At 32.8% G+C, this 27,018-nt stretch overlaps 1 protein-coding gene across 1 annotated transcript in view; it reads left to right on the top strand.

Annotated features, from left to right (window-relative positions):
- Nucleotides 1-27,018, top strand: part of LOC145289474 (uncharacterized) — a 75,104-nt gene that overhangs the window by 14,340 nt on the left and 33,746 nt on the right. Inside the window, exon 3 of the mRNA XM_080136415.1 lies at nt 26,234-26,274. Within this exon, the coding sequence (XP_079992541.1) occupies nt 26,234-26,274 (41 nt within the window). The remainder of the gene's footprint in view (nt 1-26,233; nt 26,275-27,018) is intronic.

Raw genomic sequence — 27,018 nt, forward strand, 5'->3', positions numbered from 1 at the left:
CTGGGAGCGCGTGCGAAAGAAGCCTTTTGAAGACATACACGAAATGTCACACACATTTTGCCTTTTATATATACAGAAGACTAGCGGAGGTACCCGGCGTTGCCCGGGTGTTTGGAGGTGTGTGTGCTGTTAAATAAAAAAGAAACCGGGGGGGGGGGTAAAAGTTGGTAGGATCGAACCCGAAGCCCTGAGGTGAAGTTGGAAAATAAAATGTGAAAAAACATGAACCGTTCGGCCAGCCAGAATGAGTTACTGAAAGATGCTTGAATTTATTTAAGTAAGAACCAAATTGAGAGGTTCCCGCACGGAAGTCGTAGAGCGTTACGACAACGACGACGACAACGACGACGACGACGACGACGACGTAAGCAAGAGCTATTCAGCAAATGAGGTCAATGGCCAAGTTTGTTTGTTATAAGCGAAGTAAAAAAAGAAAACATAAAAACGAACGTTAAAACTTAAGCGGGGGGGGTATAATCAAAACATCGAAAAAAACAAAAAAAAACTGATGTAAGGCAAACGAATGATGTTAAATGTAAATGAAAAATGGCTTAAATAAGCCTGTTCCGATATTAAAATTTAAAAAATCGGTGGGTACCCGGGTGTTTTTGAGTGTGTGATCGGGGATGGATAAGCGAAGTAAAAAAAAAAAACCCAGAAAAACGAACGTTACGTGAAAATGGCTTAAATAACACTAGTTCAATATTAAATGTAAAAAATCGAAATAAAAAAGACATCTCACATCACGATTCGAAACCAAAACGTTTGGATAATGAACCAACGTGCTATCCAACTGAGCTAACACGACGTACATGAAACTTAATCAGTTCTTCAACTATTATAGGTAAACAGGTCATGACGTCATCTAACGCATGCGTAGAACCGGTCGTCGTCACGAGAGGACCGTTTTTGTTGACCCCCCCTGTCGAAAATTGTCGATTTCGGGGTGCAAAAATTAACGTTTTTGGCCAATTTTTCGATATTTTTCGGGCGAAGGATAGAGTTTGTAAATTTTCGTCGTGTCTGTCGAAAGTTTTTAGCGGACACACAAACACACATACAAACATGCAAACATACATACATACATACATACATACATACATACACACACATTTTCGCTTTTATATACATAGATATATATAGATAACTTGAATTAAAATTTAAAATACAAAATGTCAAGTATCATATTCCAATTGTGCTATAAATAGAAAGATTCATTTCGAACGTGCCCTGTCACATCAAAGAACATATTGTTGTTTCTATATGTGGGGCCTTTCGGCTTGTATGGTAATAAAACTTCTCAAATGCACTTGTGATGTTAGGCTGGGTAAGGTGTTAACTTCAGTCAAAATCGCCTGTTCCTTCCTTCATCAGATTATTTCGATTATCGATACTCATCAAAGACATTTAAAAAAACACTTAAGAACACTGCCAGGCACATAAAATACCTTCATGTGAGATTCCATAAAAATCGGTCCAGCTATTTTGGAGTCCATACGAAACGAACTCACAAGGACAGTCACACAGATACACAAAGTTCCTTTTATATAACAGTAAAGGTTTGTGACACCCACGCACCCACCTGTAGATTGCGCCAATGCTGTTAATATAAACACGCCTATAGGGCGTTTATTTAGAGACAGTATATGTCCGTGTGCAGATAACCTTTTCGGATAGTATAACATTTGCAGGTGTTTTTTTAATCAATCATTTTATTTCCGGCAATTAATCGAGCTTTTGGTTCTTCTGTTCATCAACAACGTTTAGTTTTTTTCCGGCCAGGTGTATGTGTCAAATACATTTTATTCCTTCTGGTACAGATGGCCTATGTACAAAAATATGACTATGTGCTGATATTGGTTTGGTGAGTTCACGTCATCATATTTTGTTTCGTGTATTTTCATTCATTATATTTCTACTCAGAACTTGACTATATAAATGAGGATACTTCCCAACCTATATACTCAACGAATCTTTGATCTACAGACTTGAAATTTGGTATATAAGACATTCAGGCACGTGGAAAAGTTTTTAATCGGTTTGGATCCAGAAAAATGGGCAGCTAAGGAGTCAACATTGGAAAAAAAAACGGTACTTGGGGGAAGGGTCATCGGAGTGTTCAACTATTTCACGACTGCGCATACGCGGCCGTGAAACATGACAGCTTCCTTATGTTAAGAATAAGAAAGTTTAAAAATACCTTTTAACGATCGTGTCAGACTGGTTTAATTGTTATTGTACTTGACTCTCTATCTTTAGGCTTTGGTTTTGATCTCAGCTCGTGTATTTATTTTTACTTACAACAAGTGAACTTTTTAATAAAAGCATAATACTTGCATACACATATCTCAGTTTCTTTCCGTTTTTTTTTTACTTCAACTTTTAAAGGAATTTAACGTTACGTTTACTACCTACGGTGTTTTGCTTATAATAAATAAAAAATCTGTATTTAACTAAAATATAATATTTTTGCGTATTTTACGACCCGCCAGCGCCAAGCGGCCTGTTAGCATATATATATATATATATATATATATATATATATATATATATATATATATATATATATATATATATATATATAGTCATTCACATACAAGACCAAAGTCACAGGAAGTAAGGTTTGGACTATAGAGAGGGTTAGGAACTGTCTTTCTGATTTTCTCTGAGCTCCATTAAGACAAACTTCGCGCAAATCTTCCGCACTTTCAGTTCCTCGCAGATAATTGCGTGTACAGCTCCCACACTTAGATCAAACTGTGCACTTATTATTTCTATAGACATACAACGATCGTTATTCATAAAATTCTTTATTTGGCCAATCAACTCTGGTGTTCTGACTTCCTTACTCCTCCCAAACCTCTCATCATCCCTCTAACTTTTTGCTTTCCTTGAATCTCTTATGCTACTCAAAAACTGATACATTCACGATGGTCTAAAAGCAGTCCTGAGCGTTCCATACATTTGTGACATTTTTCCAAGTTTAAAACAGATTTTTTGTGCATATCGTTCTTCTAAAGTGCGCTCACGTCCAGATTGCATTTTTAAAGTTCGCCAGCTGTGACAATCAGGTTTTAGTAGGGTGTATTCCAATTCCTGGTGTAGCTTTTCATTTGAACCTGAAATCATAAAAATTTGTCAGTCATTTTATAAGATGTGTAGCAATAGCATACTGAATTATCAAGAGTCTACGACAATTTTAAATGCCGGTGCAAAAAAGTCTTAAACTTATTGAATGCACCTCATATATATATATATATATATATATATATATATATATATATATATATATATATATATATTGCCATTCACAGATGTTTTTTTTTCTGCATCATATCTCTTCAGTGCGGCTAGACATGCAACTGTCTCCAGTTGAGATCGAAACTCGACTGGTGGCTGGAGATATGTTAGGTTAAAACACACTGAACCAGAAGTTCCATTCGTTTATACACTAGTAGATGTTGAAGGCGATGACAGAGCAATGCAAACATCGTTTCATACAATACAAGGTAAACGGATTCAATAAAAATGTTGAAGAGCTTCCTAATTTTCAATTAAATATATTTTATAAACGTAATGTGTTTAACTAGGATGGTATGAATGGTTGCATATATTTAAAAAATTCAATATAACACTCCTTTTTCGTAACAAGATTATCACAAAATCGGAGTGTGTTGTTTTCTGCTGAAATTCGAGATATATTGGTAGATTCAGTGCTGTGAACCATACATTATTTGCATAATAGTACTCAATATCAAATAGAAACATATTTATAACAAGGTACAGGATATTACTTACGCCTAAAAGTATCTGGTACCTATATAAGGCCACCATTCGCCCATGTATGTAGTACTGTTGTCATATTTGGGTTGATGCACCTGCTGCTAGTCTTTCACTCCCGGACAGGGTTCAAAAGAGAGTTGCCAACCTGATAGGCCCTGAACTTTCATCTAGGCTTCAACCTCAGTCCCATTGACGAAATGTTGCATCCCTCTGCCAGTTCTACAAATACTTTAATGGTGAATGCTCTGACGAACTGCAAGCACTTGTACCTCCTCGACGTGACTACTCCCGACAAACCCGACAAGCAACTAAGTCCCACCCCTTTACAGTGGAGATCCCGAGGTGTAAGAAAGCCTTTTACTTTAATAGTTTCTTCCCAAGAACTGCAAGTCTTTGGAACTCCCTTCCAGGATTCTGCTTTCCCAACTGTACTGATATTTTTAACTATGTGTATGTACTAGTCCTTTTCTTAAATTAAAAACTGTATATTTGTTCGATATAACAGCAAATCTATAAATATAAAAGCGAAAATGTTTGTGTGTGTGCGTGCGTTTTCGTGTATGTCTAAGAAAGGCTTCTTTCCGAAAACCGATCGGTCGCCTCACCACTTCTTAAAACTTTTTATATCACACCTAAATGATAATATCTACGAGTTAACAACCGGGGTCGCCTGTCTATTTAATTTGCCCGACTTTCAAAAGATAAATATTCAAAATATTGCGATCGCCGCATGTGCATTAATTTTTTTCGTATAAAAAAGACTCGCGGTAAATAAAACACTGTCCCACACTCAAAGTTGACGTCATTAACTTGTCAAAAACGGGTACATGCCAAGTCGCACGTTTTTTTTTTTCACACTTAATTATTGTCCAACTGCGCGTCAAGGCATCGTTTAAAAAAAAAACACCCGGCCAACGATTTACCCAAAAACACACACACCTACAAACACACGGGCAACGCCGGGTACCCCACCCCTTCTAGTCATATATAAATGAACCACAATTGTTCTAAATCATAATATTAATAATACATTTTTTCAAAATAAAAAACTCATTACATTTTACACACACACACACTCACATATCCCATATATATATATATATATATATATATATATATATATATATATATATATATAAAGCTGAACGTCTGTGTGTGTGTATGTGTGTCTGGTCAAGAATAGACTTCTAAAGGTTGACTATTTTAAAAAACTGATTACATATAATGATAGAAGATGTATCGAGGATCAGAAATGGGTATGGTTGATCTGGCATAACGGTGGTTCATTAAAATTGTGGGGTCTCCGTAAGTGCCTGGCCCCTAAAGTATGGAAATAAAAAATGAAAAAGAAAAACGTTTACGAGGGTTTTTGATATAGATGTACATAAGAATACTTTGATAAGTATATTTCAACTTAAATAGGGATGGTATAATAAAATTGTGGGGGCTGCGTTCGCGCCTGTACTCCATGGAAATATGGCACAAACTTTAACCAAGACTTTTCATATCTATTTGCGTAAGTATACTTTGATAATTATATTTCAGTTTGAAGAAATATGGTATAATAAAATTATTGGGTGTTCGTTCGCGTCTGACCTCCATAGAATGTAAATATGTCACAAAGTTTAAAAAGGTTTTTTAAAAGGGGTGAGGGTCCACGATAAAACCTTAACTTTAATCTTAATTCACGTTAGCGTTTATTTATTTTTTGAGTTGAATCATACTGTGCCGAATAAATTCACCTAATAAATTCACGTTCTTATTAAAGTGAAAGCCAAAAAACAAAAAGTCGGAACTTTAGACAATTCTCGGCACAAATTTTGCATAACTCTGTTTTTCCCTTCTCCACTTGCACGTGGCACTCTTTCGAAAATAGATAAATAATAAAAAATAAGAACGTTACTTGTTATCGTGTCAAAAGAAGGAAAAAATCCTGCTCACGTGATTACGTGTCTTTTTAAAAGCATTTACATAATCTTTTTATTTATATATCTGTTTAAGCTTTTTTTGTCAGTGTATTAAAAGGAATTCAGTTGATTACAACCCCTTCTCTGTGTTCTTTACATTACAATAGTACAACCCTGAATTCGACGGCGCAATACTACACCGTTCAATACTGTAAAACTGAAACGAAGCTGTTCTGCTTGACAAGGGCGCTATTTTCTTCTTATTCATATTTATCTCGGTACTTTGCTTTAAAAACTTAAGTAATTACGTGTTTACTTTTTAAATATCCTATTTTGCGGTTTCGGATTATTTTACTAAAGTAAGTAAAGCTTCATTATTTTTCAAAACTGTTTTTGTTTCTTTGTTTTTCGATATTTCGTCGATATTATTTAGTAAGAGTGTTTAGCAGAAAAGCCAACAAAAGACTACCCGAAAAAATAAATATACAAGAAATAAATGTTACTATAGTCAGTAAGAGCTCAGTTCATGTTTTTTTGTTTTGAAATAATTTTAATGCTCTTTACTTGAAATAATTTCAGCGAACCGAAATTAAAACGAAATTTGAGGCGATAAGTACTTAAATGAATTTTTATATAAACTACACATGCCATAATCGAATATTCCTCAAGCACAAAATGATGGAAAACATTAAAATATGTTTATAAATATTCCTTATGTTGACGGGACTCTCTTAACTTGTTAACACAGAATGCTCAGGTGCCCCTCCTTCAAATTAAAAACGAGGCTCTCCATTTCAAAGTGGCTGCCATTTTGATTTATTTTAAACCGCTTCGTGAATTAAAAAAATTTTTTTTTTACAAATTACTTAAAAATACAAACCAATGAACTTTTCTACCATAAAAGTAACTTTTATTGACTATGGTAACATTTATTCTTGCATATTTATATTATTATATATATATAACATTTTCTCTTTGTAAGGAAACATCATTTTGTTGGTCACTCTTAGCGACGAATGGAAACAAAGTTGATATAAAAAAATATATTTTCGCGAAAATTATCTTTACTTTCATCATATTTTTCTTCGAGTAAAATTTTTGAGTGTCAAAACCTATCTCTTTACAACCACCTCCTTTTCATAACCTATCATACTTTCATCAATCACAGTCCATTTTCTGTAGGTTGTTTTTGAACCCAGTAAACAACGGGTACTTCTTCTAGTATATATATATATATATATATATATATATATATATATATATATATATATATATATATATATACTAGCAGACTCCCAGTCATTGCTCGGTTATAAAATACGCCTAAATATATTTTAATTTATGCAGATTTCGTATTAATTACTATAGAACCAACTCTTTGCTAGTAATAATATTGTGTACAATATATAATTGTGGCCGACCGTTGTGCCCCGGTAGTAAATACGCTTCAATATTCTTACAGAGATGATAATCTATTGACTATTTTATAGTATTCAATATATAGAAGTGATTTCAAATGTTTAAAAAGTATGACTTTGATGCCATTGATTAGAATCGAATCTAAAACATATAACGCTTAAGCCTTAGTAATTACTGTTTTAGCTATCGTCATATGGATAGAAAAAAAGCTTAAATTTTTACCGACTATAACATATAAATGTGTATCTACACATGCGTACAAGAGCACTTTTATGTCGAATTACGTGTTCTAATTTTTTTCCAATTTCGACCCTTTAGCAACCATTTTACCGGCTAAAGTTAACATTAAATTTGTTTCACATATCCAAATCCTCTATATAGCAAGTGTTTTGACCAAAGAGATGTTCGGTAGAAATCGTTCCTTAGACAGACAGACAGTCATATATATATATATATATATATATATATATATATATATATATATATATATATATATATATATATACTGAACTCCTACGATCCTAAAAGTTTTTGTTTTTTTATGACGCCATCCAGCGTGTACAGGGACAACTATACAAGCAAAACCATTCACTTGTCTCTTAAAGAGAAAGTGAAGGAGGAAGATTTATTCTTGTTATAAGCGTAAAAGCTGATCATGTCAACGATGTAACAATTAATAAGGTTATTTCAACATATGTTGAAAGTAGTCGAACTCGCTCATTTTCTGTTTCCTTTCCGTCTGTAAAGAGACGTAACAACCATTGATAACTTCGCACTATCTGCACATCCGACCATCGATATTTTAGCGCCTCTTTAAAATCACATCGCCATACAGGAAACGCGCCTATCTATTGCGATCATAAACAAACCGAATACGATTAATTTCTCATTTTACACTCAAATCAACTTTGGCACAAGTTCATGTAACCTGATCACTTTTCATCCGTAGCTTTTATTTTTTTACTTTGCAATACTTTGAAAGTTATATATTGTAGGTTGACTACACGTAATTTGTTCGGTCAGCGTTGGTACATTATACATTAGATAAATAGACAGATGGAAAAGAAAGAAAAGTAAACTGTCGGGCAATCTTGACAGTTCCAATATTTCAAGCAGCTGTAACAGAATCAATAGACATCTCCGTCAAATGAAATGGCGATACGCTATATTTTCCAGCAAATCCAATCAAGAGTCTTTCTACATTTTATTTATTTTTTTATTTATTTTGGCACTTCCCTTTTCCCACTATTTTTCATTTCAATCAGCCCATTATTTATCCAAATATCCTCCTTCCCGCACTACTTCTGCCCATTCTCCTCCTTCCACCATTTTTAAAAATTTCATTTCCCTTTTTCTTTTTACACCATTTAACTCACTAATACGCAAACCAACAAGCTAAGAAGCTGTTCAAAGTATTAGCATTATATAGGTGTGACAAATACTTTGAAGTTATATATTGTAATTATATATTGTTAATTTCATATAAAATATAATAAATAACAAATAAATGATCCCGATCAAAATGCATACGAATATCATTATTCGTTCACTTAGAGAATATTTGAGCAATATTTCTGAACCTAGACCAGGCGGTCCAGCACTTAATTTATTTTTGTCCAAATCAATTTTTCTCGTCAGTTCTCCGATCGTTTGACAGTAGTTTTCGTGGACCTGATTCCATCATTCTCTATCGAAATTAATTTGTGAACCGATGCATGAATGCGATGGAGATTGCCATTTATGGAAGAACCAAACCGAACAGCGAATGGTATATTCAGGCATTGTCCATTCTACATGTAAAACATAGATCTCGCTGCGGTAGTCAGATCTCTCCATCGGCATACATTGGATTTCTTCGCAATATTCCAAGTTCAAACTTTGCAATATTGTTTTTTATCATTTGAAATATAATCATGTTTCGGGCGACATACTAATGGGCTTGAGTATACTTCAAAGACAACCATATTCAAATATAGTATAGATATGTTTGCTTTTTTATAGTGACGGATGCTGAAGTATGGGATGCTCATGAAACACTAATGTTACAACTAGTGATGCGACGATTCCAATATTTTACCCGATCGTGATATGATTAATGATTCTGTTCTAAATTCCCGATTCCGATACAATTACCGATTCTGATTCAGATTCTGAAATAGCCTACATTTACTTCGGCTTTTGGTGAGGGGGGGTAGATAAGATTCCTCATCTACAGTTCAACATAAATATGATTCTCTTTTTTATTTGACAAACTTTGTTTTTCCATAATATATTGTGTCCAAGGTTTTGATAAACTCATCATGTGATTTTAATCTAAATGTTTCATTTGTGCCATTTTTCTTATTTATCAATATATGCTATTTTTATTTGTGCCATTTTTCCATTGTCATTTTTCTAATGCTATTTTTACTTCTATTCGTTATTATGATCTGCATATTTTAGTTTTATTCATAGTTCAAAATCAATGAATATGTATCATCCCATTAAAAATATTAGAAATGGTGTAATAAGTTTTGAACAAACAAAACATAAAAGAATTGTTTCTTCACGAATCGAAATTGGACTAAAACCAAGACTAAACTAGTTTCATTCAATAATTACAAGAAACCTCCTTTACCACCTATAGCAATGGCTAACGACTCTTTATCTGAGAGTACGTCTTTCAAGCTTCTTAGCTTAACGTTCACAGGAAACATGAGTTGGAACAATTACATCGAGGGCATTTCCAGGGCCGCTGCAGTGAAGGTGGGCTCTCTCTACCGTGCTAGAAAACTACTAACACCCGAAAGTATCCTGTACCTCTATAAGGCCACCATTCGCCCATGTATGGAGTATTGCTGTCATATTTGGGCTGGTGCATCGGCTACTAGTCTCTTGCTCCTTGACAAGGTTCAAAAGAGAGTCGCAAATCTGATAGGCCCTGAACTGGCATCTAAGCTTCAGCCTTTGTCCCATCGACGAAACGTTGCATTCCTCTGCCTGTTCTACAAGCATTTTAATGGTGAATGCTCTCATGAACTACAAGCACTTGTTCCCCCACGACGTGAACACCCTCGACAGACCCGACAGGCTGCAAAATCCCACCCCCACACTGTAGAGATCCCTAGATGTAAAAGATCTTTCTACTCGAGTAGTTTCTTCCCCAGAACCGCTAGACTTTGGAATTCCATTCCAGGTTACTGCTTCCCCAACTGTACTGACGTGCAGAAGTTCAAGTGCAACGTGAACCAACATCTTGCTGCCCAAATCCCTACATAGTATCCCAGCAGTTGTTGCCCCTGATAGTAGCCCCCTACACCAAAGTGGCAATTTGCCTTGTTTGGGATGAAAATGTAAAAAAAAACAAAAACAAAAAAAAACTAAACGATTTCAAATTCCGATACCGATTCCGATACCGATTCCAATACTGCAAAATACTACGATTTTTCTTATCCTCGATTCCAATTCCGATTAATCGCCCCAACACTAGTCACTACAATGAGACTTTGTACGCAAATAAAGAATTCTTGCACACACAACTGTCGTTAAATAAGTTATCAACTGCGTTCTGATGTGTTCAAATTTGCACATACATAATTTTAAACATTCTTTTGCCTTTTTAAAAAGCCATTAAGACTACACCATAAAGCTATGAATCTCTATATTGATATACTGCGGCGAAAAAATAAGACTTTAAAAAGTATCGAATGGCGTCAGACTTTTTATCATGACGTCATATCGATAAATATATTTTAGCAACAAAATATTTTTGAAAACGTCATGTAATTATTATAGTGAAATTTTCATTCTAGTGCAAGTTCTATTTATTGCCTCCCTACGAGGGCAAAGTCAGACACAAGGTCGATTTCTAATGTGAGAACAACACCAGCCCCTCAAAAAAGAATACGATTAATTAAAACAAAAATAGAAATCGACTTCATTCTAGGAGGATTTCTCCCCATCTGCACGAGAACAGATTAATTAAAGAAAAAATACGTAGTCGTGCACTGGAGGGAGAAATGACAACGCCAATCTCGGCATATCTGTTGTTCAACTTATAACTTCTATATGCCTCTCTCTCAATAGCGCCTCTACCGTTTAACAGCGTCGGCAACCACAGCTCTCCAAATTGTAGAGCCATGGTAATCTTGGGAAGACGAGTAAAGACGGTAGTTTACAGTTACTTCCCGTCTCGAGTGGCTTCTGGACCTTGATAAGTGGTGACCTCCATGTAAAAAAAAAAAAAACAAAAAAAAAAAAAACAGCATCATGAAAATGGGAATGAGAAACGTGTATTCCTGGTTCTGGTGTCGCTAAGTATGCTTAGAAAAATCGTTTTGTTTCTTTCTTCGGATTTGAGTAATAGCAATAAATAATATTTTGTTTGGATGGTCGATTAATCACGGTGATGTATTGAACGCCGATAATTATATGGCTAAGATTAGTTAACTTGGAAGTGTGGGGGCGTAAATAAGGGAAGTATGGATTGCGACAATTCTATACTTTTAGTTGAGAATTATAAGTTTATTTTTAGTATAATGGACCGTTGGAATACCTGGCGGATTTCGCTTAGTATTTGCTACAAATTTGAATAAAATCGAGTCTTTACCTAAATAGTTCTATCTAACGTGAAATAAAATAGTAATGAACTTTTTAAAGTATACTCGACCCGTTGACGTAATAATTATTTTATATAAACTCGACCTACTTGCGCCACGTGATCACCATTCTTCATTCTACTTTCATAAGAAATCTCTTTACTTCTACATTTATTATTATTATTATTATTAGTAGTAGTAGTAGTAGTAGTAGTAGTAGTAGTAGTAGCAGTAGTAGTAGCAGCAGCACCAGCAGCAGCAAATTTGTACTCACTGGGAGTTCTCATATAGGCCACTAGAGTAATCACTCTCTGATAATTGATGATGTTCCTGGATTTTGAAAGACAAAAAGTCTCCCTAGATTTTCAGTACTCTCCACCTCTTTCGATAACCTTTGCAAAATTACTTTGCGAACAATTAAAACATAAGATTTTTCAAGATGACTTAATCCCAGAACTAAAATATAGATGTAATTGTTTTATTAAAATGTGTGTTAAATAATTCACAGGAAAACATATAGCGTGTAACTCATTTTTAATGTAGTAAGTAGAAGAAATGTCTATTCTGACGGTTTCTTTGTTAGAATATGCATATTTTGAAAAAAATAAGTGAATAAAATATAATGTTGCCAATAATATAATGGGAAGAAAAAAAATGAAAAATAGACTAGTCCGAATCAAATATCGATATCTAAAACAGATTGCTATTTTGATCTGACTTTGGAAATAAGATCACTTTATATGTTAGATGAACATTTTGAATAAATAATGTAGCAGTAGTAGTTGAACTAGTGAGTCGCCAATATTCTGTCGTTTGTGTAATTACAATACAACGGGATTAAATTGAGTCGAGCAAATCTGCTTTGAGGGTGATTAACTACGTTAAAGAAACGCCCTCCCCCCTAGATACACACAAAATCGATAAGCCCCCATCTCCATAACAATGAGCAAGACAGGTAACGTAGGTAAAGCTGCTTTGTCGCGGTGTGCGCTGAGTGATGTAGGCCATCACAGCAAAAATAGAAAGAAAAAACTTGGACCAAGTTATATTTAGCATCGACGAATTATATTCGTTCTGCGTGGTTGCAGAGCTTGGTTTGGAATAAAAATAAAAATGAAAAACTTCCGTCCGCAGTAGAAACGAAATAAATAATTTTGAGCGACAGTTTCGACGTTTATTAAGGAAATGTTTTTTAATATGTTCAAATATGGCGGACAAATGGACAGATAGAGGAAATAATTACTTTGTCTAACGGCGAATGAAAGATGTGATGGTTATAGGCATGGTTATGATGGCGCTAAGCCGAGTTCAAGACTCAGCTTCAACCATAATTCCTCACCTTTGAAAAGAAAATGTATTAATCACCTAAGTCCTTCTATATGTGAATCAAATTACTAAGTTTGTTATATTAATAACAATATTGCAGAACACCGCCGATCTCTAGCGGTAATGGAATATAAAGGTATTAGTTAATGGCATTTAGAGATATATAGAGAAAGCGTTTGTGTGTGTATCTGTGTGAAAAAAGTGTGTGTGTGTGTGTGTGTGCGCACGCGCGCGTGTGTCTGTATATATATATATATATATATATATATATATATATATATATATATATATATATATGTTGTTTGTTTGTTTACGAACAGGCGATTTGAGCACTATAAAAGTGGTGGCGGGCGTTTATTTAAATAGACATTCCGACGAGTTATTTACGGGCGTCAATTCCATGGTCGAGTGGGAGAACGGCCGACTGTCAACACGACGGTTCTATGTTCAATCCTTGGCTTGGGAGAGATGCTAGTCTAGCGGCACTGATGAGTAGTGATACAACGAAACAGGACTGTATATCGATGACTAAAAATATATTTAAAGCCCCCCTCTTTGGGTAGAGCACTGTTGTAAATAATATCACCCGCTACTTAATTAGCTGAAAATGCGAAACTCGTTGTTTGTTTGTTTACGAACAGGTGATTTGAGCACTATAAAAGTGGTGGCTGGTGTCTATTTAAATAGACATTCCGACGAGTTATTTACGGGCGTCAATTCCATGGTCGAGTGGGAGAACGGCCGACTGTCAACACGACGGTTCTATGTTCAATCCTTGGCTGTGGAAAGATGATAGTCTAGCGGCACTGATGGGTTGTGATACAACGAAACAGGACTGTATGTCGATGACTACAAATATATATATGTGTGTCTGTATGCATATATATATATATGTATATATGTGTGTGTGTGTGTGTGTGTGTGTGTGTTTATATGCATATGCTACTGGTACCATGTAACCCAGTACTACCTGCCTCATGGCCGGGTCATCAGCGACTAAACTGGTTCCCCCACCAGACTTGTTTGGTGAGGAGGGCGGTTAGTCTCCCTAAAGGATTAAAAACAAGACCTTTCAATGGGCGAACGAACCCTTTTTCGGGGTCAACGGCCAACTAGCACCGTGTATATTTGTGTGTATGTACATATGTGTTGGGGTGGAGAGGGCTCCCGTAAGCCATGGTGAAGGCAACCTTTCTAGGAGAAGCAAATCTCTGATTTAAAAAAAAATCATAAAGCCGGAGACCAGTACCCGCATTAAGCTGGTCTGCAGTTTAATTTGTTGCTGGGTATCTTGCTCTTGCTTGTTGCTGGATCTCAACATTTTGAACCGAGAGAGAGATTTAGCTGTTGTACTTCAAGGCTAAGACTCTGTAACATCATTTTTGTATAGATACTCCCTCAGGTATTTGGGCTCATGGACTTTAAGTGTCTGAGAGAGTGGCACTCGTCTGACAAGACGTTGTAATAATCATATATATATATATATATATATATATATATATATATATATATTTATATGAATATGTATATGCATATATATATATATATATATATATATATATATATATATATATATATATATATACACTCCAAATGTAAACCAAGTTAAATTAAAATAATTTACATGTTAAAAAATAAAAGCAAGGTAAAGAGAGAGAAAAAGCAGGCAAAGATAATTTCATGTCTGTATAATACACTTGATCAGCATGGTGAAGAGGAGTTTTTAGACTTTCGTTTCTTTAGACTATGAGATTATCTTTTGATTATATAAAAACCGATATTGAACTCTTTTCCCTTGAGGGAGAAAAGGGGAGAGATAGTACAAGGAGGGAGAAGATGACTATAACGCAGTCAAAGAGATATAGATATGTAAAGAGTAAGACAGAGAAATAGGAGGAATAAGAAAAAAGTTCATATAAACATATATGGAACATGAAAGATATAGAGTATAAGAGATACGTCATAAGAATATGCATGGAAAAAGAGAGAAAGAGATGGGGGAGAAAAGGCGAGAGAGATGAGAGAATTAGACGTCTTGAGAATTGTTGGTAGATTTTTTTATAACGAGTTATCAGAGAGAATAGGGGTTAAGATAGATAGTCAGATAAAGAAAATAAGGGAGAGTCGTATAGGAAACACAAGCGAATTATACACACACACACATACACACACATACACATACATATATATATACAAGTTAGAAAAGCATTTCATCCAAGGCATGAAAATTGTTAAACAAAATGTTTTTACTATAGACTTTAAAAATAAAGGTATAAGATTCAATTTGAAATTTATTTATCTTCAAAGTGCACTTTTATAAATTTTACTAAGTAAGGTATGCAAATTTAATACCCTACTTTGTAAAATGTATAAAAGTACACTTTGAAGATAAATAAATTTCAAATTGAATCTTGTACCTTTATTTTTAAAGTCTACAGTAAAAACATTTTGTTTAACAATTTTCATGCCTTGGATGAAATGCTTTCTTTTCTAACTTGTATCCTATCTTTTTAAGATTATATTTTATTTAATTTATTAATTTGGATTTTAAAAAAGATGAATGTGATTTTGTATGTATTTATAAAAACTCTCCTACTCTCTATTTCAGATTGTATTTCTCCTCACACCACAACTCATTTTTGCAACCCCCTCTTTGTATTATTACAGGTCTGAATATTCTCTCTGTTTCAGTTTGTAATTCTCCTCACTCCACAACTCTTTTTTGCAACTCTGTCTTTGTCATACATGTCTGAATAATAAGAAAATCTGAATTTTTTTAACAAAAACTTTAAAATAACTTTTTTAGATTAATTTTTTTTAACTTCTTTCAGAATAGAAAATCTTTACAATTTAATAAGGAACATATTTCATATAGGTTTCATCTAAAATATTCATTAGATAACGAAAAAAGTAAAGATGAAAATTTCAAAAGGAGTGTATAACTGGTTACGCTCAATAGTAGTTCTCGCTAGCGAAAGACTTTGTTATTGTTATTCTATTATTATTATTATTATTAAAACATTTTGTGTCCTGCGCTTTAAATATGGCGTCATGTAGCATTATGATATATAAATGAAAGATGAGGATAAAACAAGGAAAGCATTCCCCTTAATTTTTCCTTATTGCTATAATCAATTTATATATATTCCTCATCTTTCATCTAAATATTAATTTACTTGTACGTACGTCCAGTATCACAAAAAATCCATCATCATCGCAAACATTTACTTATGAGAAACGAATTACCTCTCTTCATAGTTGCTCCTTATCAGTTAAAAATCATAAAAATTATTTCGTCTTCCAAAATTTTTCAAAACAATAAAAACGTGGCTGTCTGTTTACGATTTCAAATTGGCTATTTTATTTTATAATTTAATAAAGTCATGTTGAGAGAAAACTGTAAGCTTTTATTATAGTTTCTTTTTAAAATTAAAAGAAATATGCAAACGAATTTGCATCTGTTCTTTTATAATTTGAATAAAAATATTTAAAAAAAAAAACGAATGTGTGTTTAATTTTCATTGAAAAAATTTACATTTTTTCAATCAATTATTTTTAGCTTTAAAAGATTAAAAAAACAGTTGGTAAAAATTGTTTTAAATTCGTCGTTATTTTTTTTAAATTTATCTATTTGTTCAATTTATTTATAATGTGTTTTAAAATTTTGTTAACTACCGTGGAATTTAATATTATTGTTTTCTTTTCTATCCTTGATAGTGCTGAGCTTTTACCTTAATAAGTTTTGCTTTGTTAAAGATTTACTTTCTGACATAAGTATTTTATTTATTTTATTACTTATCTTGAGGTAGTTGCCTGTCTAGCCGCACTAATGAGCTGTGAAACAGCGAAACAGTACTGTATGTGGATTACTATATTTATATATATATATATATATATATATATATATATATATATATGCAGAGGAGGACAATGTGCCAGAAAGAGGGAATAATGGAAAGAATGAAGGAGTCAAAGGAAGAGAAATAATAGGAAAAAGAGAGAGGATGATAAATGTAAATCTTGCTGTGAACTGGTGTAGTAATTATGTGTGTTTGTTTAATGAGGTCATTGTTGTATTTTGTCAGCGAACGTAGCTGCGATGGCGCGCCATCATAATGCTACATGACGCCAGATTTAAATGCGCGTTGCACTATTTATTGTAAAAGTAAACCCAGTACATACACTTTTATTTTTATTCTTATTTCAAAATAAAATAATTTTTGTACTTTTCTCTCCTATCTTTAAAAAATTTTTTTTTTTTAATTTGTCTATATTTTTTTTTCATGCGATACTAGGCATGAAAAAACTATTCTTACGGCAGCATAAATTAAATAAATATTCAACTTTTGTCAGTAATTCAACTAATCAAGTAAAGGCTTTCTAATCAGAAATTAAAACATACTTTTTATTCAAATTTCGATAATTAAATAAGAGTCAGCCATTTAATCACTCATTAATAAATAAAAAATGGCCACCATGTGTTTACATCGTAACTCTTCAAAATTGAAAAGCAATTTTGAAGTATGTAAAATGACAAAAAAATTTAACTTGAATTAGCGTTTAAAAAACGTCAAGTATGTCGTTCAGTGTGTGCTACAAAATAAGAGAAAAACATTACTAAAAATAAACTGAAAATGTTATGCTTAAGCTGTGTGTGAAATATCAATTCGTATTATTTGAGTTTTTCTGACTGCTTTTCTTGCCGTGATTGTTATTTTCACAACGTTTCGGTTGATGTAACCTCCGATTTACTTGATATATTATATCAAGAATTTTTCTGCTAAACTCGGGGATTTGCATGGAATATCGAACAGAACAATGTATTTTATCCACGCTCTTGTTCCGTCAGCCATGGCCGAGAAGAAATCACAAATAATTCGCAATTGTATTCTGAGTATCGATCGCACTGATTATAAAACCCTCAACCTCTAGAAGAGTGTCACTTACAATTACATTTTATCAAGTATTTTATCTATTAAGCCAATCTTCAGTATAAATTTTAGGAATCGTAAACCAATAATTAGTTGCACAATCTTAGTATTATAACTATATATTTTTAGAAATTACACCTGAAAGAAGGCCTGAGGTTACATCCTCCAAAATATGGTAGGAATAAATCTCAAGATTAGATCAGTAGTCTTAACGATCGAAATAATACGAAGTGCCCTGCCTCATCTTAAAAGTTCAGAAGCAAATTATAAATTTTATTTATACAGTAATTATTTATAAATTATATTTATACGGTAATTACTTATGAATTATATACAGTAATTACTTATGAATTATATACAGTAATTACTTATGACGTAGATTGAAGCAAAAGGAACTGTACAAAGCTATATTTAAAAAAGAATTTCAGTAATTATCTTGATCTCCAAGATCAAAATCGAGATAATGCTAATCTTAAGGTCGGTTAGTGTGACTCATCATCTAATTTAACAAAAGATCATAGATTCAGGCTCAAAGTTTATCCGGATCAAATCAATTTCTGGCCAAGAAAGTAAAATCTTTGGTCATGCAGAAAAAATAGACGACTCGAAATCTGCAGCAAACAGTGTCGTATTATACTTAATTATTTGTTGTATAAAATAATAAATGGAAATATGTTGTTTCATGAAATATTTACTAATTTCTTAATATTTTTTTTAGAAAAATAAGATATATTTTTATCTGATACTGTTTGCTGTGGATTTCGGTTCGCCTATTCACCTGCATCAACAAATCTTTATTTTATTTTACCATTATCCTCACAATGTCTTTCGGCTTAGATCTACCTTTATGAATTCAAACTTTTCACGTAGAAAATCTAGATTTAGAAATGTAAGAGATGCAAACATACATGTTTAGACTGAGAAATACAGCCACAGATTATGGAATTGATAAATCTAATATAATAATCGATTCTGCTGCGGATATTCAAGCGCAGATAAAGTTGGGAAAGACAAACTTATAATCCCTTCTCATTAATACGTAAACAAATTATTTTAAAATAGAATCAAAGAACAAAAAAGGGTTATATGCCTTAAAACAACAAATCAAAAATGACTATTTGACGGATCTGTACTCGTTTTCTTCATCCTCTACTTTGCATTGAAAGTGATCATCTGTGAATTTTTATGTCATCATTGTACGGCATACGATCATATTTATTCACGTTTGACCTTTGCACTTAAGGTCATGAGGCGCCATCTTTAAATATTTGTTTGCAGACTGACTGCAACAGGATCATCAAAGAGTGTTGGTGAAGCGGATCTCTTTACCGAAAGAATAATTAATTACAGGAACACGTTGTCAGAACAAATCAGGAATATAACTGATGCAAATAGATGTTTTCTAACAATCATATCAATTAATTTTATGATCATAATATGAAGAATGGATTGCTAAATAGTGTCCTTCATTTTGATGGCGCTATGCAAAGTATTGAACTATAGACTAGGCATCTGGTGAAACATATACGTACGAAATTATATACCATCTATTATATTTTCCGGGCTACTTAAGGACTTAATTCAGAAGTTAGTGTTCTCAATGATACTGACTTAAATCGAGCTGAGAAGGAAAAGATAACGAAATACCAAGGTATTATGTACGACATGAAAAGAAACTGGAATCTTAGGAAGATCTCTAAAATTCAAGTAATTATAAAAGCAAGAATTTCAAGAAGTACCAGGCAAATATACCCGGTGAACCAAGTGCAAGAGATATAAAAACAATTGCACTTAATTAAATAGAATTTTAAAAATATCTATCGGTTGGAATATATGAGAAAGCGGTTTAAATGGCTGATATCCGGTAGGATGCCCCATACCCATCTATAAAAAAGAAGAAAAAAATGAAAAAAAAAAAAGAAAATATTTAAATAAGTAGAACGCCACGTTTTACTTCGAACCCCAAGGGAAATTAATCGAACTGAACAGAAAATCAAGAAACAAAATGGCTATTAAATAGTTGACTTTCGTTTATTTTGGCAATCTTATAACGAAAGGTTCCTCCCTACTTATTTCTATTCTTCACATTTTGTGTGTAAGACTTCTGACTAACTTTCAGATTTCATAATCATGTCCACATGCATTTATTTTTTTTTTTAATGAATTGATAGGCGCGTTTTCCTCTGGTGAGTTAATGGGCAGAATAAATGCATTGATTGAGAGAATAATTAAAGTAATTATTTTGCGCTACGAAACAGGTGCTGTCAAGAATTCTGCATATCAACGTACACAAGAGAATGAATTGTAAGATGGTCAACATTTTGAAAGTTGGAATATAGACTTTTATCATGTATTTATTATACGCACTGTGACCACATTGAGCTTCATAAATTAAAGGGTGTGGTATAACTGAAAGGTGAAATATAACAGGCACACACGCACACACACGCGCGCGCACGCACACGGACGCACATACACGTATATACTTCATTTAATCATATAAATTAATATACGAAAGTATAATTTTATGCGTTAACTTTAAGTATTTACTTTAACAGTGCTCAATACATAGGTTTTATAACTTACAATATATATATGTGTGTGTGTGTGTGTGTGTGTGTGCTACCTGCATTCTATTATATACTACATTATACTACATTTGAATTCATCAATGGCTGTTATGAATAGTCCATTATAAACAAAATGAAATATTACCACAAGCAGTAATACTAGTTAACCTTTAAATTGAGAAGAAAGGTAGCAATAATATAATTAGAGATACCGGCGACAGAAAGCGATTAATTTCAAAAAGATTTTCACACAACACTTTTTTAGCATATATATATATATATATATATATATATATATATATATATATATATATATATATAGCGTGTCAGGAGGCAATGAAAAAAGATACAATATTTATTTTATACATATTTGAAAGGCATACTATTGGTTTCATTGCGTTCAATCAACCATAATATTTGATTCAGCGCAATGAAACCAATGGTACACCTTTGAACTATATATATATATATATATATATATATATATATATATATATATATATATATATATATATATATATAGCTAAAGTATACTCGTCCTTATAAGGATAAAAATAATTACTTAAACAGCATGTTTTGAACCACTCAACCTCATATCTATAATCTTTATTCCAAACTATGTCAAGTTTGACGCTTAAAATTAAAATTTTTTTAAACAGTTAGGGAATCTTGGATAATTGGTGTCTACTGATTACGGACCTTATTGAATGTAAATCTGTAATATTTAAATTTTTAAATAGGACTGTGTGTCCATTTTATGCTCATAAAACAGCAGCTGTGTTCGAAAATTAATAATCAGCCATTAACTAGTTTAGGTGTGAATCCTATACATAGCAATATATAAATGTATGCACATACCTGATTTTATATAAATACTAGCAGACCGTCCGGCGTTGCTCGGTCGTAAAATACGCATAAATATTATATTTTAATTCATATAGAAACTGAGACGTATGCATGCGAGTATTATGTTTTTTTTTCTAAACAGTTCACTTGTTGTAAGCAAAAAAATAAAAATACTCGAGCTGAGATCGAAACCAAAAGAATCATGTACGATTACAATTTGGCCAGCTTTACACGTTCTTTTAAAAATATTTAAAAGCTTACTTATTCTTTACATAAGGAATCTCACTTTTATAGATATATAGATAGATAATAAGATTTATTAAATGTTTCGTATTGAAAAAGTTATCACAAAAAAACGAAAACGTCATCGACCATCTGGTGTACCGACAGATGACGCCTTTAATCGAGAAACGTGGACGCATCGAAACGAGGTCTGGGAACGACTGTTTGAAAGATCAATAATTCAAATGATTTACGTACTGTTACTCTTCGTAGATAATGGTCGGATTCATGGTGGGTGCTGGATTTATGGACATTATGTTCTTTTCTCCTTCATCACGGGTGAAATTGTACACTTTATCATTACTATACTCGACTAGGTAAGCATATTCATCAAGAAGTCGACGATAATTTGAGGGCTGTTCTAAAAGTAATGCATCCTAATTTTTTTAAAACGAAAACAAAAAGTTGAAGAGCTATGAAGACGAAAGATGAACCATTCAACGAGCGACCTTTTGTGTTCCAGCTCCACCAATGCACTTTTGCCAACGATAACGTAGTGGCTGTGCATGGACGTTCCAGACGTGCTTTGTCACTCACATCTCTGTCGCCACTCATAAATCGACAAACCCATCTCCTAACTGTACTGACATCAACTGCATCGGCTTGGTAAACCTTTTTTTTTCTCAACAGTGCGTGAATGACTACAATACACACAATAGGATTTAAATTCAGCGCAGCCGACTCCAGAGGCACGATACTATCCATTGAACCAACCACGCACCCCCTCCTTTTGTCATATTAAACGAATCTATCACATCCTCGAAGCATATATGAGATCACAACTGACCCTGAGACAGAATGCCATCAATCATGCATAATAACCTCATGCAATTTGCAAATGATGTATACGTTTGAAGTATTGATATACAATCGTCCTATCAAATGAATGATTGCTATTTATTTTTTTACGTAAAAATTAATCTTTCCTGTGTCATAATGAATATAGAAATAGAAATCAGTTTTATGCTTTTTGGTGGGTGTCAATTCTCATATTACTTCTTCAAATCATTTTGCCTACAACCAACCCCGGCTTCCAATCACGTCGCTATTCGACGGCGACAATCACAAGCGCTTTGAGATCAAATTCAAATTAAAAGACATTCGTCATTTCATCCAGATTTCTTCTTCAGTTGATATCTTTTTTGTGGAACCCTAATGTCACGACATTTGATCGATCGATTCGCAGATAAAAGGTGACATTAAATCATCTTCCATATCCGAGAGAAATCTTATTGGTTTAGCTATGATGTCCCTTGTGGAATTCGTAAATATTTCTAATATTTATATATATATATATATATATATATATATATATATATATATATATATATATATATATATATATATAATCATATATATATATATAGAGAGAGAGAGAGGGGGAGAGAGAGACACACACACACACACACACATATATATATATATATATATATATATGTGTGTGTGTGTGTGTGTGTGTGTGTGTGTGTGTCTCCCCCCCTCTCTCTATATATATATATATGATTATATATATATATATATATATATATATATATATATATAAAAGTGGTTAAATTTTGAGTTAAATTATGTATAGTTACAAACAATGTATTGTTTAACAAAGGAGTATAAATAATTATTAAAATCTTTTCTTAACCCATGGATTTTCAATGAATAACTCATTTCATCAGAAGAAATGTCAGTAAATTAGATATGAGTATTTATGATTTTTGCTTAATAGCATATAGATCAAAAAAATAAAATAGAGTATACCAGTATTCATTGGATTATATAACGCTTCCTGTTAACTCATAATTTCAACGTTGGGTATCCTTTTTACACTATCCCCTTAATTTTAATTTTCAATCTATGTGCTAATTCATGATTAACAATTTATATTTTGATAACATGGCAAAATTCATAATTACCTAAATCTATTTTGATAAAAAAACATTTTCTCTGATGAGATGATCATTTAATGAAAATCCATGGGTTAAGGAAAAGACCTTTGTCAAACAATAAATTTTGTTTAATTATACATGATTTAACTATAAATTGCCATTAACGTTATTGCTCTATCTTCCATATTGAGCTTGGGAGTGTCTTAGAAATATTGATAGGAAGATTTACTTGGACTCCATGTTTTACGGTATTACACAATCTGTAAACCTACGGCATTTCAGTATTTCATTTAAATAGGTATTTAATTATTATAGTAAAAAAAAATAATTATATATATATATATATATATATATATATATATATATATATATATATATATATATATTCGATATATCTATATCTATACCTACATATACACACACTGTTTTGCATGAAAAATAAATATTTGGATCTTGGGATGTAACTATACTGATATTCTTTATATATATATATATATATATATATATATATATATATATATATATATATATATATATATATATATATATACTAGCAAAAGTACCCGTCGTTGACTGGGTTCAAAAACAGCCTACAGAAAATAGACTCTGATTTATGAAAGTATGATAGCTTATGAAAAAGAAGGGTTGTAAATTTGGGTTGAATTTGGGAGTATCAAAACCCAAGCAAAATATGATGAAAGTAAAAATAAAATAGATAAACCCCATAAATTATTATACCATACCTGTTCAAACTGAAACACTTATCACAATAGTCTGTGGATCTATATTAAAACACCTTGTTAAACTTTGTGAGATATTTTCATTCTATGGAGGTCAGGTGCGAACGAACACGCAATAATTTTATTATACCATATTTCTTCAAACTTAAACATAATTATCAAAGTATATTTACGCAGATAGTTATGAAAAGTCTTTATTAAAGTTTGTGCCTATTTGCATTCTATGGAGGCCAGGCGCGAACGCAGACCCCACAATTTTATTATATCAACCCTATTTAAGTTAAAACATACTTATCAAAGTATTCTTATTTACATCTATATCAAAAACACTTGTAAACGTTTTTTTCTTAATTTTTAAATTTTTAATTTCCATACTTTGTGGACCAGGCACGAACGCAGACCCCACAATTTTAATGAGCCACCGTTCTGCCAGATCAAACATACCCATTCCTGTGTCTCGATACATCTTCTATCATTATATGCAATCAGTTTTTTTAAATAGTCAACCATATAGGAGCCTATTCGTGACCCCACACACACACGCGCACGCACACTCGCACACACACACACACACAGACATTCAGCTTTATATTATATATATATATATATATATATATATATATACATATAGTAAGTTATAAAATATATATGGAGGTGGATGAAACGCGGAATATTCAGTGTAGCTTAATCGCCATATATATTTTATAACTTACTAACTAACTCTACCTACGTATTGAGTACTTTTGAAGTAAATACTTAAAGTTTACGCATAAATTTATACTTTCGTATATTAATTTTATGTGAGTAAATGAAGTAGTTATATACATACATATATATATATATATATATATATATATATATATATATATATATATATATATATAGTAAGTTATAAAATATATATGGCAGTTAAGCTACACAGAATATTCCGCGTTTCATCTACGCTAGGATTCATCAGCATGTTCTTTTTATTGTTTTGACTCTCTAGTATATATCCGACCCAGTTAGACACAGCTAATCAACCGAGAACCACATCACTCTATATAAAAGCATATAAGATATCAACAAATACACACCCGAGAGTCGAAACAATGAAAAGAATATGCTGTTGTCCTAGCCCTATTTATTACTACTATTAGCGTAATGCAATTTTTGAAATAAAGAAATACCCAATTTGTTATATATTTGCTACAGCCAATCATCAAATGTGTTTTTCAGTCTATATAATAAAAAAAAATGACTTTTGTAATTGTAAGGATATATATATTTGGCCGCGATAATAAAACACACACAGCAGGTTATAAAGATATTTTGTTTATTCAAAATATATTTTCGGTTTCCGAATGACAGTGTTGACATTAGTTACAGCGCGCGGGGTGGGGTTGGTGTGTTTTGTAGTGGAGAAAAATGTGTCGCTAAGCTCGTCATTATGATCGCTCTCTCTCTCTCTCTCTCTCTCTCTCTCTCTCTCTCTCTTGCTTTTTTTCTCGTTGTCTGCACATCTATTTTATCGGCCCAGATAATGTCACCATTCCAACATGCATTGTCTTGTAAACGTCAGTCAATCTCGTTGATCTAATCTCTGGGGATTCTACGCCCCCCCCCATTTTGCCTTCTTTGACATCATCCCTGGGAGCACGCGCATCCAGGCTGTTGACAGACACTTTTGACGTCATTCTCGCGCAACTGGATTATCCAACACATTGTCTAGTGGCTAATAATATTGATATTAGCCATCAATCCATTACTTGCATACAACGCCGTAATTTAATATGATGAATAAACGACTACCAACTAGGTCGTCCTAGGTACGATGTCGGCTAAGGATGAGTTCTAGTCTCGCCACACTTAATAACTGTGGTACAGCGAAAGCGCCTTTCTTAGGATGACTATATATGTGTGTGCTTATTGATGGGTGTTTTTTTTTTCCTATTTAGAAAAAATACTTTATTTTTCTTTTTTATTTTTCCAGACAAGAAGAATGTTCTCCTGAAACCTAAAAAGCAATTTCAGGTAAGATATCAGTTTTCATCTCAAATTACGTTCTATTTTCCAATGCCGCAGATAAATTGCCAGGCAGCGGAAAGAAGAAAAAAACTAATTGCCATAATTATTTTTTCTACTGTCTAATCAGGCAGAACCGAGCCAAATCCCAGCGTTCTCATTGATTAATGAGTTATGTTTTTTATGCGCCCACGTATCACAACAAGAGGCTATATCCATCAACCGATCGCTGTTCTATGATCCAGTTTGGAATAGCATTTTTAAATGTATCGAGGTGGCGTTCACAGTACATTTTTCTACCTGGACAGAGTATAAAATCCTTTCACCCAAATAAAATCTTTTTTCTTTACACCCCCGCCCTTGGAATTGCTAGTTTTTCTCTACGCTTTCACTTTTTTCAAGTACTCGACTGAGCTGCAATCTTCCTGTAAAACACTCACAGCAAGAACTCGTCTGACTACCAACATCACAAAGAGATTTTCTTTTTCTGTAGCCCTAAAAAAAAAAAAAACTAAGATATTCTTGTCGCGGGACTGCTATCCTACAAAATACACAATAGCCATATTGAAGTCCGATGTTAACAAATACCTGTCGGAGTGTTTATTGTTTATAGTCCTTGCATAGTAATCTCCTATCATCTAACAGATAAGGTCATGAATCCTAGAGTGGCTTTTGGCCTTGGTAAATGGCTATTCATTAGCGTATAAAACATAAAAATCGCTAAACGTGCAAATTAAATAGGCACACATTTCA

This window comes from Euprymna scolopes, chromosome 2 (assembly GCF_053919585.1).
Source record: "Euprymna scolopes isolate OS-2025 chromosome 2, ASM5391958v1, whole genome shotgun sequence".
Lineage (NCBI taxonomy): Eukaryota > Metazoa > Mollusca > Cephalopoda > Sepiida > Sepiolidae > Euprymna > Euprymna scolopes.